At 38.3% G+C, this 18116-nt stretch overlaps 1 protein-coding gene across 1 annotated transcript in view; it reads right to left on the bottom strand.

Moving 5' to 3' along the window:
• Positions 1 to 3747: 3747 nt before the first annotated feature.
• The window catches only part of ASCC3 (activating signal cointegrator 1 complex subunit 3), a 336284-nt gene continuing 321915 nt past the window's right edge, over positions 3748 to 18116 (bottom strand). Inside the window, exons 38-42 of the mRNA XM_032338961.1 lie at positions 12402 to 12553; positions 10366 to 10513; positions 6927 to 7136; positions 4633 to 4808; positions 3748 to 4550 (exon numbers count right to left, since the gene is read on the bottom strand). Coding sequence (XP_032194852.1) covers positions 4403 to 4550; positions 4633 to 4808; positions 6927 to 7136; positions 10366 to 10513; positions 12402 to 12553 — 834 coding nt within the window. The 3' untranslated portion in view covers positions 3748 to 4402. The remainder of the gene's footprint in view (positions 4551 to 4632; positions 4809 to 6926; positions 7137 to 10365; positions 10514 to 12401; positions 12554 to 18116) is intronic.

Here is an 18116-nt window from a genome sequence, read left to right as displayed (position 1 = left end):
TCAGGCTAGAAAGGTTTTATGATAATTTGAAGTTTTAAAATAACTCTAATATCCAAGATCCATTGTTACACAAAAATACTTTATTCTTCTTTTCCATAAATAATGAGTCATCATGACAATAAAACTACCAACTAACCTAAGTATCCCTTTCCTCTGTGGGCATGTTATAAGAAGTCCAGGTAAGTACCCTGCTCTTGGTGAATCTGAGAGTAGTTGCAATCTCTAGAAGAGTCAAGTGAACAGTATGATGTGCTGTATTTTAGAATCCTTGTGTCTTCATGTTCATTTAGTCATTCAGCAAGTATTTATTGAACAGCTACCATGTGCCAGGTAATGTTCTAGGTCTTGATAATGTAACCAGGCATTGGAGGAACACAAATCCCAGGCCTTCCTAAAGCTTAGTCAGGAGAGACTAACAAAAACCAAATATTTCTGTGGTGATAAGAACAATGGAGAAAAACAAAGGAAGATGGGGAAGACTGGTGGGCTTGGGTGTGGTTGCCATTTAAGCTAAGATGGTTAGACCTGTGGGTGTCTGGGGAAACAGAAGTCGAGACTGAGGGAGTAGCAAGAGCAAAGGTCATACATGATGTTCACCAACAGTAAGGTGACCACTGTTGTTGGTGAGGAGTGAGCAGGAGGGAGAGTGAAGAGATGAGCTCAGGGGCAGTTGGGGGAGGAGGCACAGACCACGCAGTACCCTGTAGGCACTATGAAGAGTCTGGCTTTTCTTCTGATGGAACGGTCTAAGATTTGGGCAGAGCAGGTTGATCATCAGACTTAAACCTCTCAAAAAAGGATGTTTGTTGTGGAGAGAAAATGTTATAAGGGGCAAAAGTAGCAGCAGCACGGAGGCCAGGCAGGAGGATGTGGTGTGGTTGAGGGTGGTAGCAATAAAGACAGTTGGATTCTGGATAGATTTTAAAGGTAAAGCTGAAAGGGTCTCTGGGAAAATTAGGTGGGAGTTGGGAGAAAAGGGGAGTCAGAATGATTCCAAGGTAACCAGAGGTGTGTGTGTGAAGAGCATGCTTGGGGAGTGACGTGCAATTTTCTAACGCAACTGAATTAGTATACTAGAGGGGAACGTCAAAACTTGAGGATGAGGGTCTATCTTTTTTTTTTTTTTAAGATTTTATTTATTTATTTGACAGAGATCACAAGTAGATGGAGAGGCAGGCAGAGAGAGAGAGTGAGAGAGTGGGAAGCAGGCTCCCTGCTGAGCAGAGAGCCCAATAAGGGACTCGATCCCAAGACCCTGAGATCATGACCTGAACCGAAGGCAGCGGCTCAACCCACTGAGCCACCCAGGCGCCCCACAAGGGTCTATCTTGTAGATTTTCACTCTGTTGCATCATCTGTGTGTGTGAAGGTTAAGAGGAAACAGATAATTTTTGGTGATTAAATATCCCGTCACTGTATCCTTCCCATCCAAAAGCTGACCATGGAATTTGGGAAATATAGGCAGAGGATGGTTCCTGATCCATGTCAACTCATTGTTGGGCTTGAAGGTCCTGCATTCTTGCGTTGGGGTTGTAGGGATGTGGGATTGTTTCTGACACTTGAATTTCAATTGTTTCTAAACATAGCAAGAAAGAGGAGTACCTGTTTATGAGAGAACTGGAGTCCATGTTGCCTTGAGGGAGACAGGGATAAGTCTGAGGAACAACCCAAGTAGTTTTGGGACCGTGGGTGAGGAATTTTAGCTTCAGTTCAGTGGTGGTAATGTATATATAAGGAGTGGGAGTTACAGGAGAACATGATGGAAGGAAACAGGCTTTTTGATTTTTACCAACTAATGTCTTCCCTATCACCACACGCTTCATCTCATTAGACCTTTGCAGAGTGAAGTCTATATACTTAGTGTTTCTCCTTTCTCATTGCCCACTTAGGCCTTACCTTATGCAATCTAAGCTTCCTCCTTCCCCATTTTGCTGAAATTACCCTCTTAACAACCATTAATGACCTACTCTCCACAGAACCAGAACCCTTGATTTGGTTCTCACTTCTTGGGCTTCTCGTCAGTATTCGGTACCCATTACCCACCAAAGGCTCAAACCCTTCCCAGGCTCCCAGCTAGCCCATGCCTCCACTTCATCTTTGTTCCACTCTCAGAATGTCCATCGTCATAATCTTCTGTGGTGACCTGCCAAGGAATTATACTGTATCCACGTAAGACTTGTTGTCCTTACCCTCTAATTCAAGGTCATTCCAGATTTTTCCATCCTTCTTGCCTATTGATTCCTTTCATGTTTCTGAAAGGACAGCCCAACTAGACATCCTAGGCGGGGCTATCTCAGAGCCTTTGTTAATGCCTCTCTGCCTGGAATGTTCTGTCATCTCTGCCTTCACAATTCTAACCCTCTTCAAATCCCAGCCTACATGTCCTCTCGCGATTTTTAAAAAATAGTCTCTCACTGCTGCAATTACTTTTTATTATAACTATCTACGTCTTTTCATCACCAGGCTGCCTTAAGGACAGGATATGTTTCTGGTTCATGTGGGTATCAGAGTACTCAACATACTACCTAGAATGAGTATCTGACTGGCATTTCAATTATTTGAACTTGATGAAATCCAGGGGAATATAAAATGGAATATGAAATTAGTCTGATTATGTTGGCACATGTCCTGTTAGAATGCACACTTAACACTAACATTTTGGTTGAGTAATGAGTGAGAATAAAGTCAGAGACAAATAGCGATCATCACTTACTGGGATGGAATGTTTCCATCCAAGCACACCTTGCCTCACTAGTGTTTTCTGCACCTTATTGCAAACTGATCACTTTTAATGTTAGAATTTAATTGGTCACATTTTTCCTTCTCTCTGGGGGACAGAACAGAAATTCTTTCTTATTGCTCCTATGTCCTGTGTCACAGGCCCAGGGAAACAGACCTCCTACCTCCCCACACCTGCATGATCTTTCAACAAAAAGGAATGATGCTGATAAATATGAAGACTAGGAGAATGTTCCTCCTCAGCTTCCTGCATAGATTGGTGACCATTTGTCTATAACCTTTCATTTTCATTTAATTTTACTAAAACAGGGGTTAAGGTATGAACTTCCATTAGCAAATAAACCATCCTAGGAAAAGCACATATTACTTATGTGAAGTAAACTTCTGAGACAAGAGCTCTTCAGACCTCACACACCCACTGTACTTCAATGTCTTCCTATTAGTCATTCGGATTTAATTCTGTAAAGGGCATGCCTGGTCTTCCCACCCCACTTTTATTCATTCTTATTTTACAGCATGGAAAAGGAAAACAAAAGCAATATATTCTAGTTTATGAAAAACTTTTAAATTCTAGTACTTGAGGTGGTTACATTGGCAAGTATTTTACAACGATTTGTTGCAGGACCAGGAACAACTGAAATTACTTTCCAAGGGTAGAATATAATTCTACTAGACTGTAGCTTACATGGACATGGGATTCTAACAACATTTTAGTTTGAAAAAGGTATCTTTCATGATGGAAACCGTATGGACAGAGAGATACTTCCTTTATCACCTACCTGTAGGGGTTGGAAATATTCTGCTTGCCCAGACTTGTCTTGGGAAGTATAAAGATGAAGAAGAGTACTGTGTGGTCTATGTTACGACACAAATTAGACTGCACTTTTCTCCTTGTGTAAATAAATACATAAGAAAAAGAATGGAAGTGAAGTCTTAAAGTACAGGTCACGAAAGGAAGAGAAGACTAAGGGGGAATAAATGGGAAGGAAGGAGAGATCATCGAATCAGTCTTTGCTGAAGTGGCACTCTCAACATTTTATTTCCACCAGTTACAGTATCTACATTTTCTAAGATCAGTATATTCGGTTTTCTTTATCATCATTGGGCTCTGCAATATAATTTTACATTATATATTATTAACATTTTTGACTATAAGAAATTCTGAAACTACATGTGATCCAAGTATAAATTTTGCTAATGACCGACATTATGTGCCTCCATACAGATTTATCTTAATGTGTTTTATGCGGCAGGGCTAGAAATCTCTTACCACAAACCCTAACACTGTCACTTCTCAGTGTAGCTTCCCTTAGAAAAAAAAATGAACCAACATTCTTGTAAACATTACACTGTGAGATGCAAAACTGGATGGGTAATTGTTAAATCTCATCTCAAGAGACACAAAGTTTCTCCTACATGCGTGTTCATTTCACATATCAAGAAACCCATGAAGACAACGCTATAAAAGGCAACAATTGTGAAAAGGCACCGCAGCTAGCCTTGTGTCGCTGGAGTCAATACTGCGGCCGCTGTCGATTTCCTGGGTGTCTTGAGGTCAGAAGTTGATTCCACCAAGGCAAACATCAAGTAATTCGACTTCGTCTAGATGAATGACCAGCCAGACTTCTTAACCACTTCTCTCCGATGGATTGTTCGGGTCAGATTACTTCACTTCCAGGTCAGTCAAGGCCTCAGAGACCTCCTCGTTGACCTGGGCGGAAATGCTTGCGGGTGTGACATTGAGATGAATGTCATACTGCTGGTCCAGGCCGAGGTAGCAATCGCTCATGAGATAGAGTGTGTAGATATACCTAAAACATGAAAACAGAACACAACGTAAAACCACAGACATCTTTAATTCTTGCAGAACTCTGGTGGTGAGGTTCTGCTTACCTTCCAGGTAGTTCAGGCGTATAAAAAGAAATGGAAACAACGTGATGATTTCGAACATATCCTACTCTTTTCAAAGCGATAAGTTCTCTCTTATCCACTTCTCCTAGTATCAAAAACCATCCTTCATCTTTTAATTTGGGAAATCGGGGAGTAACTGCATGGCTGTCTTGCTTTCCCTGTAAACCAGAAAAAAAAAAAGGATAAACCATTAATAATGTCTAGACTTTCTATGCCCCTTGGTTGTGGTTAAAAGGCTAAGTTGTTTTCCTTGACGGCCATAAATCTACATGGTTCAGTATATCTATCTGGGATGTTTTAAATTTTCTGGTTTGGTGTCTTTGATATGCTATCACCTACTATTTTTCAGGCATCTTGAAGCACATTATAGATACTACTTTGTGGCTATAACCCCCAGAATATTTGGCTCAGTTAGAACAGAAAGCCCTGAATCTTATCACCAAATTAGTAAATTCTCACATCATTCTTATAAGTGATATTAATACCCCAATTGCAGATGAACGAACTGAGATATAATCATGCTAACTAAATCTTCCAAAGCCTTATTCAAAAGAAACTGATACCTAGAGGGAAAAGACATCAAGACTAGACCCTGGACCTCAAGATAATACAGACTATGTAATATAAATACTTTCCCTCGACCCAAGAATAAAACTCACATAAAAAAGCACATATTCTAATATGGCAATATTTAAAAATCCTTTCTTCGAGGAATGGGAAATTGTAAGCCAAGCGATTTGTAAAATACATTAATCAGCAAAATCCAAGAACCTACATCACCATAATGGCAGCACTTGAAGTCTTTAGATGGATTTTACGAAATATGAGATTATTTTAGTGATTCTTTTAAGACAATGACATTATGGCATAAAATTTACTAATAATGACATGCTCTCAATCACACATCATTAAATATTCTAGAGGGAGATGCTGCACTTAAGACATTTTAAAAGGGTCTGAGAGCAATGCATTTTTACAGCATTTAGAACAAATTGAGAGTTTTTCTAGTATGATTAAGTCTAGTATGATTAAGTCTAATTTTTAAGTAGTAATGGTAAGGTAGAAAAATCTTAGTTGTTTTCCCATGATTTTATCTGTATGATTATTACTATCTTTTTGTGTAAGCTGGGATAAATTAGGTCATCTAAAAATGCTCATATTAAAGCCTTTGGACTATCAGAGGCCAATCAGTTCATACTTACACTGACTGATTTTTAGAATTAGAAATTAAATGAGATGGGACCCAGAGGCACAGTGCTAAAAAGATGTAATGACAGATAGCTCCTGCCCGCTCTGTATTTGAAACAGAGCGAACAGTACTCATTAACAACAGCCTCATTCTTGAGGGCTTATTTTATTTTATTTTTAAAATTTAAATTCAATTAGCAAACATATAGCATATTCTTAGTTTTTGGTGTAGTGTTCAATGATTCATTGGCTGCATATAACATCTAGTGCTCATCACATCACGTGCCCTCCTTCATCTGAGGACTTATTTTAGATATGGGAGTGCCCCTGATGGTACGGGGTGACACAGAAGACAACTTCTTTCTTATTTCAATTATTATGGTACTAAAAACCAATCTGCTCACATGCTCTGTACTAATATTCTTAGGCGGCCGAATGTTTAAGTTTCTGTGTCATAAGTAACAGAAAAGACCAGAGTAATTTAAAATAAGCATGTTGTAGATTTGTTGCCTGTATGAACACTGGCAAAGTTCTCTCGTGCGCCTTCTAGTGAAGAAAGCAGGAAGATGTGGCAACTGAGGCATAGAATAAAACACTTTCGTGTCTTATTCAAACTCACAGCGCTGAGTAGGAAAGCTCTGCCCTCCTGTGCACCTGGCTAGCTGTGGTTTCTATGTCTCAAAGTGCCCGTGGGTAGTGCTTCTCTAACCTTAAAAATCTTTTGGGGTGCTGGGTACAAGGATTTTGAGATTTCTCCCCACCTTCCCTAGATTCTGATGCAGCCAGTCTGATAAGTAGGGCCAGAGAATCTGTACTCCAAATCCCAGGAAAATTCAGGCCTGAGTAGACAGACCCCATGAACACAGGACTCCAGGCAAGATAGTATTATGTAAGGTGCATATTCTGGGGCTGACAAGTGGCCCATGAGGACTGACTGGTTCCAGAAGACTGACTCTTGCTGCTTAAGGCCAGTTGAGAAAGCAGGATTCATCAGTGACACGGACACATTAGTAATATAAAAGCTATGTGTGGTGGCGCATGCCGGGATCTGGTGTGAAGCATTTGAGAATGGAAACCAAACACCATACCTTGTGGAACCCAAAGTGCACTCGCTGCAGGCTGACTTGAAGCACATACTCTTGATCAGCGTGCAATCTGATCCACCTGTTGTCATTTCGCTTGTCTGAAGTCAGTGTTGTGATAGAGAGTTCACCGTGTCCCTCCACTGAGTCATCCCACCAGCCTTTAACGCTTAAGCCAACATCTATCACTGGCAAGCGGGATAAGAAATTCCACGCCTGAATAAAAAACAGAAGAAAAATAATAAGGAAGGGTTAATGGAAAATGCAGTAATCAAGAAACTGTGCTTTGAACAAAATCAGCCTCTTTGTCTGGAGATTCATCTAGATCCGCTGCAGTTGTAAGAAATAATACAGAGAGATCCTGTGCACTGTTTCCCCAGTTTTCCCAACGGTAGCATTTTTCAAAACTAACGTACAATTGATACAGGATAGCGACACTGACACAATCCACAGTTCTTACTCAGATTTCCGAGTTTTTCTTGTACTCATTTGTTGGTGGGTAAAAATAGTGTGCTTTTAATCTCTGTAGTTTAAAGTCCTTTTAAAAGCAACTAAAAAATTATTAATCATTTGCTAAATGTGTCATGTGACTCCTTCACTATAAATCCCGCCTAGATATTGAGTGGCTACTGACTACACTCAACAGTTAGTTTAAAAAAAATGTTTGTTTTCAGCTGGTCTGCTTTAGAGGAACATCTGGTGTAACATATACATGACTTCTAAGGCAGAGGGCTTTACTGGGGGATATACAATTTGAAAAAAATAAAAGTTGTGATGCAATTGTTGATGTCACTCAGCATCACTCACTGACTACTGACTGTACAAAATGATTTGTTTGTTCAGATTCCAAATTTATTCTGAGAGGAAAACATTTCCACATGTTTGTATATCACTAGGAACCTTGTAAGGGTCCTTCTAGAAATAAATATGTGCTTTTGGCATTACACTGAGAATACCAATTAAAACGATGCATATTAAAGGGACAGAAAATATTTTACCAATTTTATTCTTGCTCTTCCAATTGAAAGACATTTTGAGAAATCAGTATGCATACAGCAAGTGCTCATCTTTAACAAATGAATTTCTAAGTCTACAGAAAGAATGTAACAAAATAAACTTAATGTTATCCAATAACACTGTTACCTTTTCCTAACACTTATAATTATTTAGAATATTACTATCAGTCAAGAAAACTTCTCAATATATTGGTTGGTTTTATCAGTTGTTAGCTTCTAAGTTTTTAAAAGTGCATGAATACTTTAATTTTGTATTTTCTTTTCTTTCTTAACTCTATACCATCGATTTCCTCATAGGCTTTGATGTTCTGTTTGCTAAGACTTCAGCGCTGCCTAGTGTACCTAATTGAAATGAAGTAGCCTTGATGAATCAAACTACCCCTTAGGAATTCAAAAAATGTAAATCTAATGCAAATTTTCAATCCACCTACAATCCTATAACTTGTCTTGTGAATCCAAAATTATGTCTGGAAGAGATCTTGAAATAGCCAAGCTACAGAATGGTCTACACTGTGCTTCGAGGTAACAGATGGCCTATCCCCTGCTAGAATCAAGAGTCACTGAGCATAGAAGCTATACCACTTGATGTTCTAAGTCTGGCCAGGGTGGGAGAGTGAAGAAGGGACACTTAAATACACAATTTTTGTCAAGCATTTAACTTGGTGAGACAACACAAGTAACATTTACTGCACGAAGCAAGACCATGTTTTGTTACTTGTACTATTAACTTAGTTACCAAAGGTGTTTTCAGTTATTAGCAACTTGTTGGGATTTTATTTTATGAGGCTCCCAAAAATCAGATCTGGTTTTTATATATATGTGATCTTTTTTTGTAGCATGATATTATTATTATTCATCCTTGTGTACACATATATTTGTTGGGTGTGTGTATGTATACACACACACACACACACACACACACACATATAAAAAAACACAAGCTATTTTTAAGGAAACTGCTAAGACATTTCAATACCAGCCAAACATATTTATCTGAGGATTAATCTTCATCTATTGAATCAGGCAAGAGCACTGCCATGCATACAATTATTTAATTAGCAGCCAAATCCTCTGCCAGTCAGCAGCCGTTCCAGGCATACTGATGGGGTAGAAGATGCAAATCTCACAGTCGTACTGCTTTTTCTCATTACTACTGCAATTAGCACTTAAATTGATGCTTTAAACATACTAATTTCTGGAATAATTCAGGATTTGTATGTTACCTGGGATCGCCTCACTGCAGAGCCGACACCAGATTGCTCTGCAAATTGAAGCACTTTTGAGCCAAATAACCATCATCATATCAGACTGAGCCAATTTGCATTTGGTTTTAAAGATAACAGAATGGCAATTTATGCAAATAAATTAAGTAAGTTTACTTCTGAGTTCTCCCTGAACTAATTATAACAATGTTCTAATTTTTCATCACATCTAAAACTTGGCTTGAAATCAGTGTATGTTAGGTTAGAAATCTGTTGTTACTAACAGAAGTCTTGTTTTGGTTTAAATATATTGTTTTTATTCATAATTTTGATGGTAATTTAGTTAGAAAGGTAGGCATTTATTATGAATATTTAAGTTGTTTCTTGTGCCAATTTTGAGTTCAACAGAAATTGAACAATCAGACTTTAATGCCTGTAATACTTATTTCTAAGTTACTCAAAACTAAGTTCCATTAGGAAAAAAAAGAACGACATGGTTTGGAAGTTTCTTTAATACCTGCATTTGCAAGTCAATATGTTAATTACGTTATAAATCCTGAATGTTTGGCATGTTTAGGGTAAAACTGCTTAAGACTTAAAAGTCTATATATGCCAAATATTTCTGGCATTGTTCATTCATATTTTTGGCCTTTCCAAGGACAGTTTGGAGACATGACCTATGTTGTCTTTTACAACATAGATTTAGCTTTCTATCTAAGTCATATGGTGTACAAATAAGAAGTTTACTTAGAATCTAGGAACAATAAAGTGATTAAAAGGGGAGGGTATAAGAACGTAGCTGAGGGAACTGCATGAAAGTCTACCAACTGAAATTTATACCAAGTGGGTAATGCAGCCTAGTTAGTGATAGACAAGCTACTGTAGGCCTTTCTAAGCTGGTTTAATAGCATTATATGGAATCAACTTCCAATAATGCCAATGTGCTTACTAATTTTTGTTATTGTAATTATTTTTAATACTTTTATTAAATTCTGTTCTATATTAGGAACTGCATAAGGCAGCTGAAATACTAATATCCTGCTTCATTTTCATAAAGCTTCATGAGACAGGTATGATATGTCCATGTTCATAATCATAGTAAATGGCATACAGAATTTAAACGCGGGTGAGTCTGATCCCAAAACCAAAGCTTTAAGTTAGAAAACTCTTGGTGTAATTTCCCAGACAGAATAAGGAAGCTTTGAAACACAGAAACAATGGCCTGACCTGCTTCATTTTCACAGCTGGCAGTTCATTTTCCATCATGGAGCTGAATACATGGTCTTTCCCTCCACAGGCATGGATCAGTTCCGGAAGGCAATCGATGACGCCATGGCCCCCACCACGTCCACCCTTTATACCTGGGCTCCATTTCCTGGGAAATAATACCAGCATTAACCAACGAATTCTTTCATAGAGCAAATGAGAATTCCTGATGTTGGTCGTTTACCTAATGAGGACAGTTTTTTATTTTTTATTTTTTTTAAAAAGATCTCATTTATTTATGTGATAGAGATTGCAAGTAGTCAGAGAGGCAGGCAGAGAGAGAGAGAGGAAGCAGGCTCCCCGCTGAGCTGACAGCCTGATGCGGGGCTCGACCCCAGGACCCTGAGACCATGACCTGAGCTGAAGGCAGAGGCTTTAACCCACTGAGCCACCCAGGTGCCCCTGAAGACAGTTTTTTAAAACTAAGACTATTCTCCAACTTTTTAAAGGCCATTATCATTAAATTTTAAAATCAGCCAGATTGTCTAATACATCAACCCAAGGCAGTATGGCTATTATGACATAAGATGCATAAATCAAATGTGAGCTCAGTAACACGCAGGGTTTACAGGGAGGGGGTGCGTGTCTATAGGAAGGCACTAATGTATACTAGTGCTTCTATGTGGTTCAAGCGCTGAACTTGAGCCCTGGGAGGTCTCTTTAATGGATGCAGGCAAGTGTCTTTAACACAATTACCTGAATAAAATTTTCATTTTAAGTTGTTGGGAACATACAGTTAAAAGCACATTTTGGGAATCTTTGAAATTTCTATAGCACAATAGTGGCAGAGCCCCAAGAACACAGTCCACCTAAATTTTACTCTCTGTTTCCTGTTTATACAGCAAGAAGAAAAATACAATTGAAATCATATAAATATAGTGCTTTTCAGGGTGACAGCAAAGAACTGGATCAAATCTCCTAGACTCCAAGCAGCTTTCCATAACAGATCTGCGTGCTGTGTTACAATAGTACCCTTATGTACCTACTTTATTGTTGAAACCCAACTCCCGTAACTTTTAATACCATATTGGAAGGGTTCCTGAAACTGAGCTGCAGACATGCGGTGTCTACTTTTCTCCGCATGCACCTGCCGCTGGTGTGGCTCACTCTCTGAATGTTCGTTTTAGTGTCTAGGACATCCCGTGGTGGGGACTGAAGCACCATGGAAATAACTGCTTTGGAACCCAGTACACTTGAGTCCAACTGAGGGACTTTCTGAGGGGACCCCCATGTGTGTGAGTTTCTGGTTGGCATCTGTATCTAGATGCCTCAAATGAGCGCACCCTTAGTCCAGCTGACAGGAGGAAATGGGTACATAATGCCAACCTACAGCCGCACCGTTCCGTTTGTCTACATGACTGTGAACCAACATTTGGCTGCAAAGTATCTCTCAACCGAAGTGAAACACTAGTGTGAAACCAACACTTTCATTTAAACACCTGTAAACTGTACTGTTCTTTTTCCTGCTAAAATATTTGCAGCTATGTACACAGGACCTACAGGTTAAGTAATCTGATAACAGAAACCCTTCTTTTTAGTACAGGTTCTATCTCAGGCTGCTAGTATGTATAACTACCCAATTTTGGACATTTTGTAGATGTGCAATTTACCTCTGACAGGGGATTTCAGATCCCTCAAATCTATGGTACAATACGAGAAACTGGTCATTTACTTTGGTTTAGATCACAGGGCACTTTCACAACTTCTTTCAAAATAAAGGCTGATATTGTAAAGGAATAAATGCAGTTAACATAGAAATGAAAGTAATGTTGCAAACAGAAAACAAGGGAAGGGTAAAATGAATTGTGATTCAGCTTGTGGTAGATGTTCAAATTCCAGCTGAGATCACTGGGCCCTGTCTCCCTCTGGGAAACAGGCATTTTCACTTAAAGAATCAATATCCTAGACATAACATGAAATTCCAGCGACCACACATGTAAAGAAAATATTATTTTTGAAATTAAAAAATCCAATTAAATTGAAATTACAACTATTACCTGAAAACATGAAGATGGTGGTGTTCTATGTTTGGTACTGAAAGAAGAGAAGAATCCTTTAACCACCGACCCTGGATCACCATCTGAACCAGATTGGTGATATTTAGGGCTGTCACCAGCCAGCCCTGGTTTGCAGCCACATCCAGCATTGCCTGCAGGGGAAAAAAAAATCCACATATTACAAGAATACCATGGCACTTGCTTTCTCCATTGGGGATCTCATGTTAACCTTAACAGAAAACAAACAAACACAAAATAAGCATTATACCTCTAAATTGCTATAATCAAAATGAAAACCAGAAAGTAAACCACAGTTGGATTGGAAAGAATGAACCAGAACTCTCAGTAGCATCTGTTGCACATTACTTCTTATAAAGTGCCAAGTATTTAGCTTTTCTAAGGGTAGCAAATATAGCCAGGTTATACTGGAAACCAGTAATAAAACAAAGAGAAAGACTCAGTGTACTTTACGAACAAATATCTCTATAGTTCACTGTATGAAAAGCATTAGAAACTGCACCTAAAGAGTAAATCTCAGGAAGTCTTATCCAAATTTAATATAGATAATGGTAAAGCAATAGGTTTTCTTGCCAAAAATTTATTTTCTCCCAAAAGCAGGCTGAAAACAGAGACCTGGTTTTCAATAAAAATAATACACTACATACTTACAAATGGGGCAACTGCCAGTGGTCCAAGTGGAATGATGCGAAGCTATTCATATTAGTCTATACATTTAATCTAATGTTTTATGGACAAACAAACGGCTGCATTTGCTTAAGGCAAAACTAAACAGTGAAATCTTATTTAAACAAAGGAGAAGTTTACACAGGCAAAGCTATTTCAATTAAATTAGATTCTGGAGAATGCTGACTTAAAGACACATAAGTTAATATCATGATCTGAGGCAGCTACTTTATACAGTTTGAGAAGTGTATTCTCTTATTTTAGGGAAATGAAGATAGGAAGATAGGATAAAAGAGATGTACCTAGTAAATGCTGAAAATGATAGTATAAATGGTAAATGACTCATCGCCAAAATATTTATAAAATGTTGTATTAAACTATTAGAACATTTTTAGAAATCATTGTCAAGGCATATTATGCTAGCAAAATTAATTTGTTATACTACTTAATATGACAGAGGCAGCCACATTTTCCTTCTAAATTTTGAATTTCCTATTCTGTGTCCTCTAACTTAACAAACAGTAAAATTGTTTAAAAACGTCTGGCTAAACTTATCTGTTGTCTTTTTATATACATTACAGGGAAATTCATCAACATTTCTGGCTTTCATGACTAATGTGATAAAATGGTCAAAGTGGGTTTTAGCACCCGTGAGTCTACCACATACGATAAAGCCTCAGACTGGTACAAGAGATGTATTTATATGTGTGCTTATCAATGTGTATACATGTATGAGTGCGCATGTTCATCAATCTAGGGAAAATCCACTTCCATTCTTCCCATTTCTCTACAGAGCTGATTAAAATGCTTTGCCTTTCTTTGAAGTATATGAGACAAAAGATCATGATTTTAAAAAAAGCATTAGTTCATAAGTCACAACTCTTGAGTTCTGTAAGGCAACAGAAAAGAAAAAAGAAATGAATAATCATATCTAATGTGGTATCACGATGGTGTTAGAAGTTGTAATGTGGGGTAACTGTGGCGATTTTACTTGTGATTTTACATTATAAGTTGACTGGAAATAAATTCCAGATCAAAAGCTCACATACAAGAAGAGCTGGATGGATAGACCATATGTTTTTAACTTTGAAGTTTTCATGATGAAGTTGAAAGATTTCATAAAATTTATGAGCGTTCCCCACAATTTTTCATTGTATGATCCAGATGTGAAAACGTAAAAAATCATGCAAAGTGATTGCTTACATGAAGTAAATGAAAAGCCATGTCATGAATTGAAAACTATTTTTTCTCTTGTTTTAATTTTGAGAAAAGCAGGTAGAGAGACCAAGAATCTGGGATGAAAAAAGGCTTTGCAATTACCCAAATGTGGTGAATGAACGTTGCTCTCTGCTCAATCATTCCCTAGTCGGGTCTGTTTTCTCTGCTCTCTACCTCCGCCCCCATCACAGTCTTAAGCGCAGACCTTCAACAACAATCACCTGGAATAATATAACTGCCTCTTCATCTTCATTCTCAACTAATTTTTCTTCAATCCATATTTTATATGGTTACCAATGATCAGAGAGGAGACAGGGATCCTCCCATTCGTCTGCTCAGGTTTCTTCAATAGCTTTGCACCACGCAGAGGACAAAGCCAGCACTTCTCTGCACAGCAGTTCTGGTCTGTGATCTAGCTGGTCCTAGATTTTCACTCCGGCCCCTCCCTCCCTGTACTCCTAATATAGCATTACTACATTACTGCTGTTTCTCCAAATTTACCCTATTCCTTCCGTTCTCTTTTGGCAAATCCTGCTGTACTTGTTTACCTGGGAAATTCCGATTCATCCTTCCTGTCTAGCTCAAAGTCTACTTCTTACTGTGGAGTCTCCCTGATTCTTCCAGATGGACTGAAGATATTATTCACCCATGAGTCAGCTGCTCTTGATACACGCCACCGTTATCTTATTGTGATTCTCTGTTTACACATGTACTCTTTAAACTACAGATTTCTTGATGGCAGGAATCTAGAAATATTCTGTTAACTCAAGCCCAGTGCACTCAAGGTAATATCTGTTGTCTGAGAAATGTTGGTAAAAATCCAATTACAATGATCATAACAACCTTCTGCCTAAGTTATTGCACACTTGCCAAAGAAAAAAATTCCAAGGTTTTAGTGTCAAACAAACATAGATTTCAGTCCTAATTTTGTCCCACTTACTATGTGAATCTGGGGAAATTTCTTTTTTTTTCTTTTTTTGAAGATTTTATTTATTTATTTGACAGATCACAAGGAGGCAGAGAGGCAGGCAGAGAGAGAGGAGGAAGCAAGCTCGCCACTGAGCAGAAAGCCTGACACAGGGCTCGATCCCAGAACCCTGGGATCATGACCTGAGCTGAAGGCAGAGGCTTTAATACACTGTGCCACCCAGGCGCCCAGAATCTGGAGAAACTTCTTAACCCTACTCTGCTAGGCTTCTCATTTACAGAAGGGGGCATTATACCTTATTATACCTCCTTGCAGGGGTGTTATGAGGGTACAGTGAGAAAATGTACTATGTAAGGTATCGAATATACCGCCTGGAACACAGTAAATCTTAACAAAGAGGTCTCTATTTTTAAAGTTTTCCTGTGATATGATGAAAAGAACACCCTAAAATAGTCCATTCTTTCTAACAGACTTCCTTTCGGCCTTTTGGTGTTGATTTCTGGACTGAGTAGTACAGGGCTTTGAGGGGCAGGGCATGCAAGGTCAGAGCAGATGAATGGAATGGACAAAAACAGTTCATCAGGACAGGCGTCCAAATACAAGAGAGCCAGAGGAAAAGCTAATGACAGTCCCAGGGTCTCAGGCTGAGCTGGAGGATGTGGGCTTGGATCTCAGTGTGAGTAGGGAAGCCTGTGTTACTGTTCAGAGGTACATACCTAAAGAAGCTAAGGCCAGGTGATGGTCCGGGCAAATGGATGTGAGAGTCCTGATAGCCTGTACTGACATACCTTTGTATGACTGAGCCCAGTATGGATTCCCTGTGTCTCACTGACTTTGAGAGCAATCTTCCTCATAGGTAAAGGCTAATAAGGTATCTGCTCCTCCCCAGAGTGGGGCTGACTTTGGTAGCAGCTGGAGATCATGGCTCAGTTCTCCAAATCACCTTAGAGTCTCTTACAGAGATCTAATGCTCAACAACAAAGGTAGTTTTTAGTACATGGAGGAGATGGAACTCTGGAGATTCTTAACCAGTTTAGCATTAACATTAGGCAAATACTTAATCCCCCTTTACCTCACATCCACTTTCTACTTGGCACGCTACTTGCATGGCAAAACTAGGATGATTCTAAGTATAGGGGAAAATGGATGGGCACTGACTGTGTATATGAAACTTTCCCTACTAAGTTGAAATGAACTTCAGTTGATTGATGATTGAGAATTCTTTGCCATTTCCAGCTGTGATAAGATGGAAATATAATTTCTAGCATTGTATTCATTTATCAAGTTATGCTACAATTAAAACCTTATCATAATTAATAGAAACTGTGGAGCTGTCATTTACTTATAGGAGAGCAGGTGATGAGCTTGGTTTTTAACACATTTTAACTGAGATGCTGCTGGGAGCCAGGTGAGAAGTCCAGGTAAAAACTCAAGAACTTCTGAAGTACTTGGCTTTATGCCACAGTAAAACAACCACCACCACCAACTATAAAAATCAACGCCACCCCTCACTCCTAAAACAATAAAAAAATTAAGTGTTTAGAAAATGGTTGCTTTCTGGAAAAATTTTTTAAGCTCTAGGAGTCTTGGAGCCAAATGCATCCTTTATGACTTGAATCTAACTCATGTCTTGAACATTTATTTTGAATCAATTTCAAGAATTCTCTAAGCATATCAGGCTTGGTCTTAGCATTTAAATTCAACCACATTTTCATGGTGGTGTTACTACTTTGGCAAAAAACATATTTATCAAATCTAGTCTATTTTTTCTTGTCTTCTGCCACTATACTATACTTAAAATGCAAGCTTGACAACATCTCTCTCTCTGTATTATGGCAGATAAAATTTCATTCAATTATTAAAAGTCCCAAACACTGAATTACATGTTAAAGTCAAGCTGTATAGACTGTATGCATATATGGTGTGAGTAAAATATTTGGGTAAGAATGCACAGACTATAATACACTTTCGTAAATAGCTCACCCTTAATCCAAAACAATACCAAGTATGAGGAAAGTTATCCGTACCATCCTCCTTTCACAGATGGAAAAATAGAAGCTTCCAGGTGTTCAGTGGCTATGTAATCACACCAGTCAAAATGAAATTAAGACTTGATCTTGGTTTTCCAATTAATTACCTGTGTTCATTACACCATATTCCATTACTGTTGAATGATTTACATTGACTTTGGCTGTTTTTTTAAATTAATTTTTTTTTTTTTTTTAAATTTTAAGTAGGCTCTACACCCAGTGTGGGGCTTGAACCCATGACCCTGAGATTTGAAGTCACTTGCTCTACTGACTAAGCCAGCCAGGCACCCCTACCCTGTCTTATTTCAAGAAGGATTTAACCTAACCTTTCTCCCCTACATAACAGAAAAACACAAATTCCAGACAAAATAATTAGGCATTTCATCAATTACTGTCTCTGTATGAATTTTAACAATACAATTCTCAAAAACTTGAAATTTTGAAATTAATTTGAATCCATCATTTGGTAATGAATACATGTTAATATTTTATAGGTAGGCATTACATATCTTTTGGAATCCAACTGAATTCTGAATTTAAGCAATTCAAGGGTAACACAGGAACTTTGAGTACTGTGACTGAATTAAAGTCAACTTCATTGGAAGGAAACAGAATTGCTGACCAGCAAAAGAAAAACTATCATTCAATATACATTAGGAGTTATTGAGAGGAAGATTATATGATGAAGCTCTAAGGCCTATTATTTAAAAATCTCTGCATTTATTTGAAAAGTCTGTGAATTAGTCCTTGGTGTCATCAAGGCTTTGGGGCTGTAGAATGTACATATGGTGCGAGACAGATGACCGCCAGCTCCTCCACCCTTAGTGTTCTGACTTATTCCCTCCTTCTTCCCTC

The sequence above is a fragment of the Mustela erminea genome, chromosome 4, assembly GCF_009829155.1.
Source record: "Mustela erminea isolate mMusErm1 chromosome 4, mMusErm1.Pri, whole genome shotgun sequence".
Lineage (NCBI taxonomy): Eukaryota > Metazoa > Chordata > Mammalia > Carnivora > Mustelidae > Mustela > Mustela erminea.
Note: the sequence above shows the minus strand (reverse complement) of the source record. Positions and strands in the feature narration are given on the sequence as shown.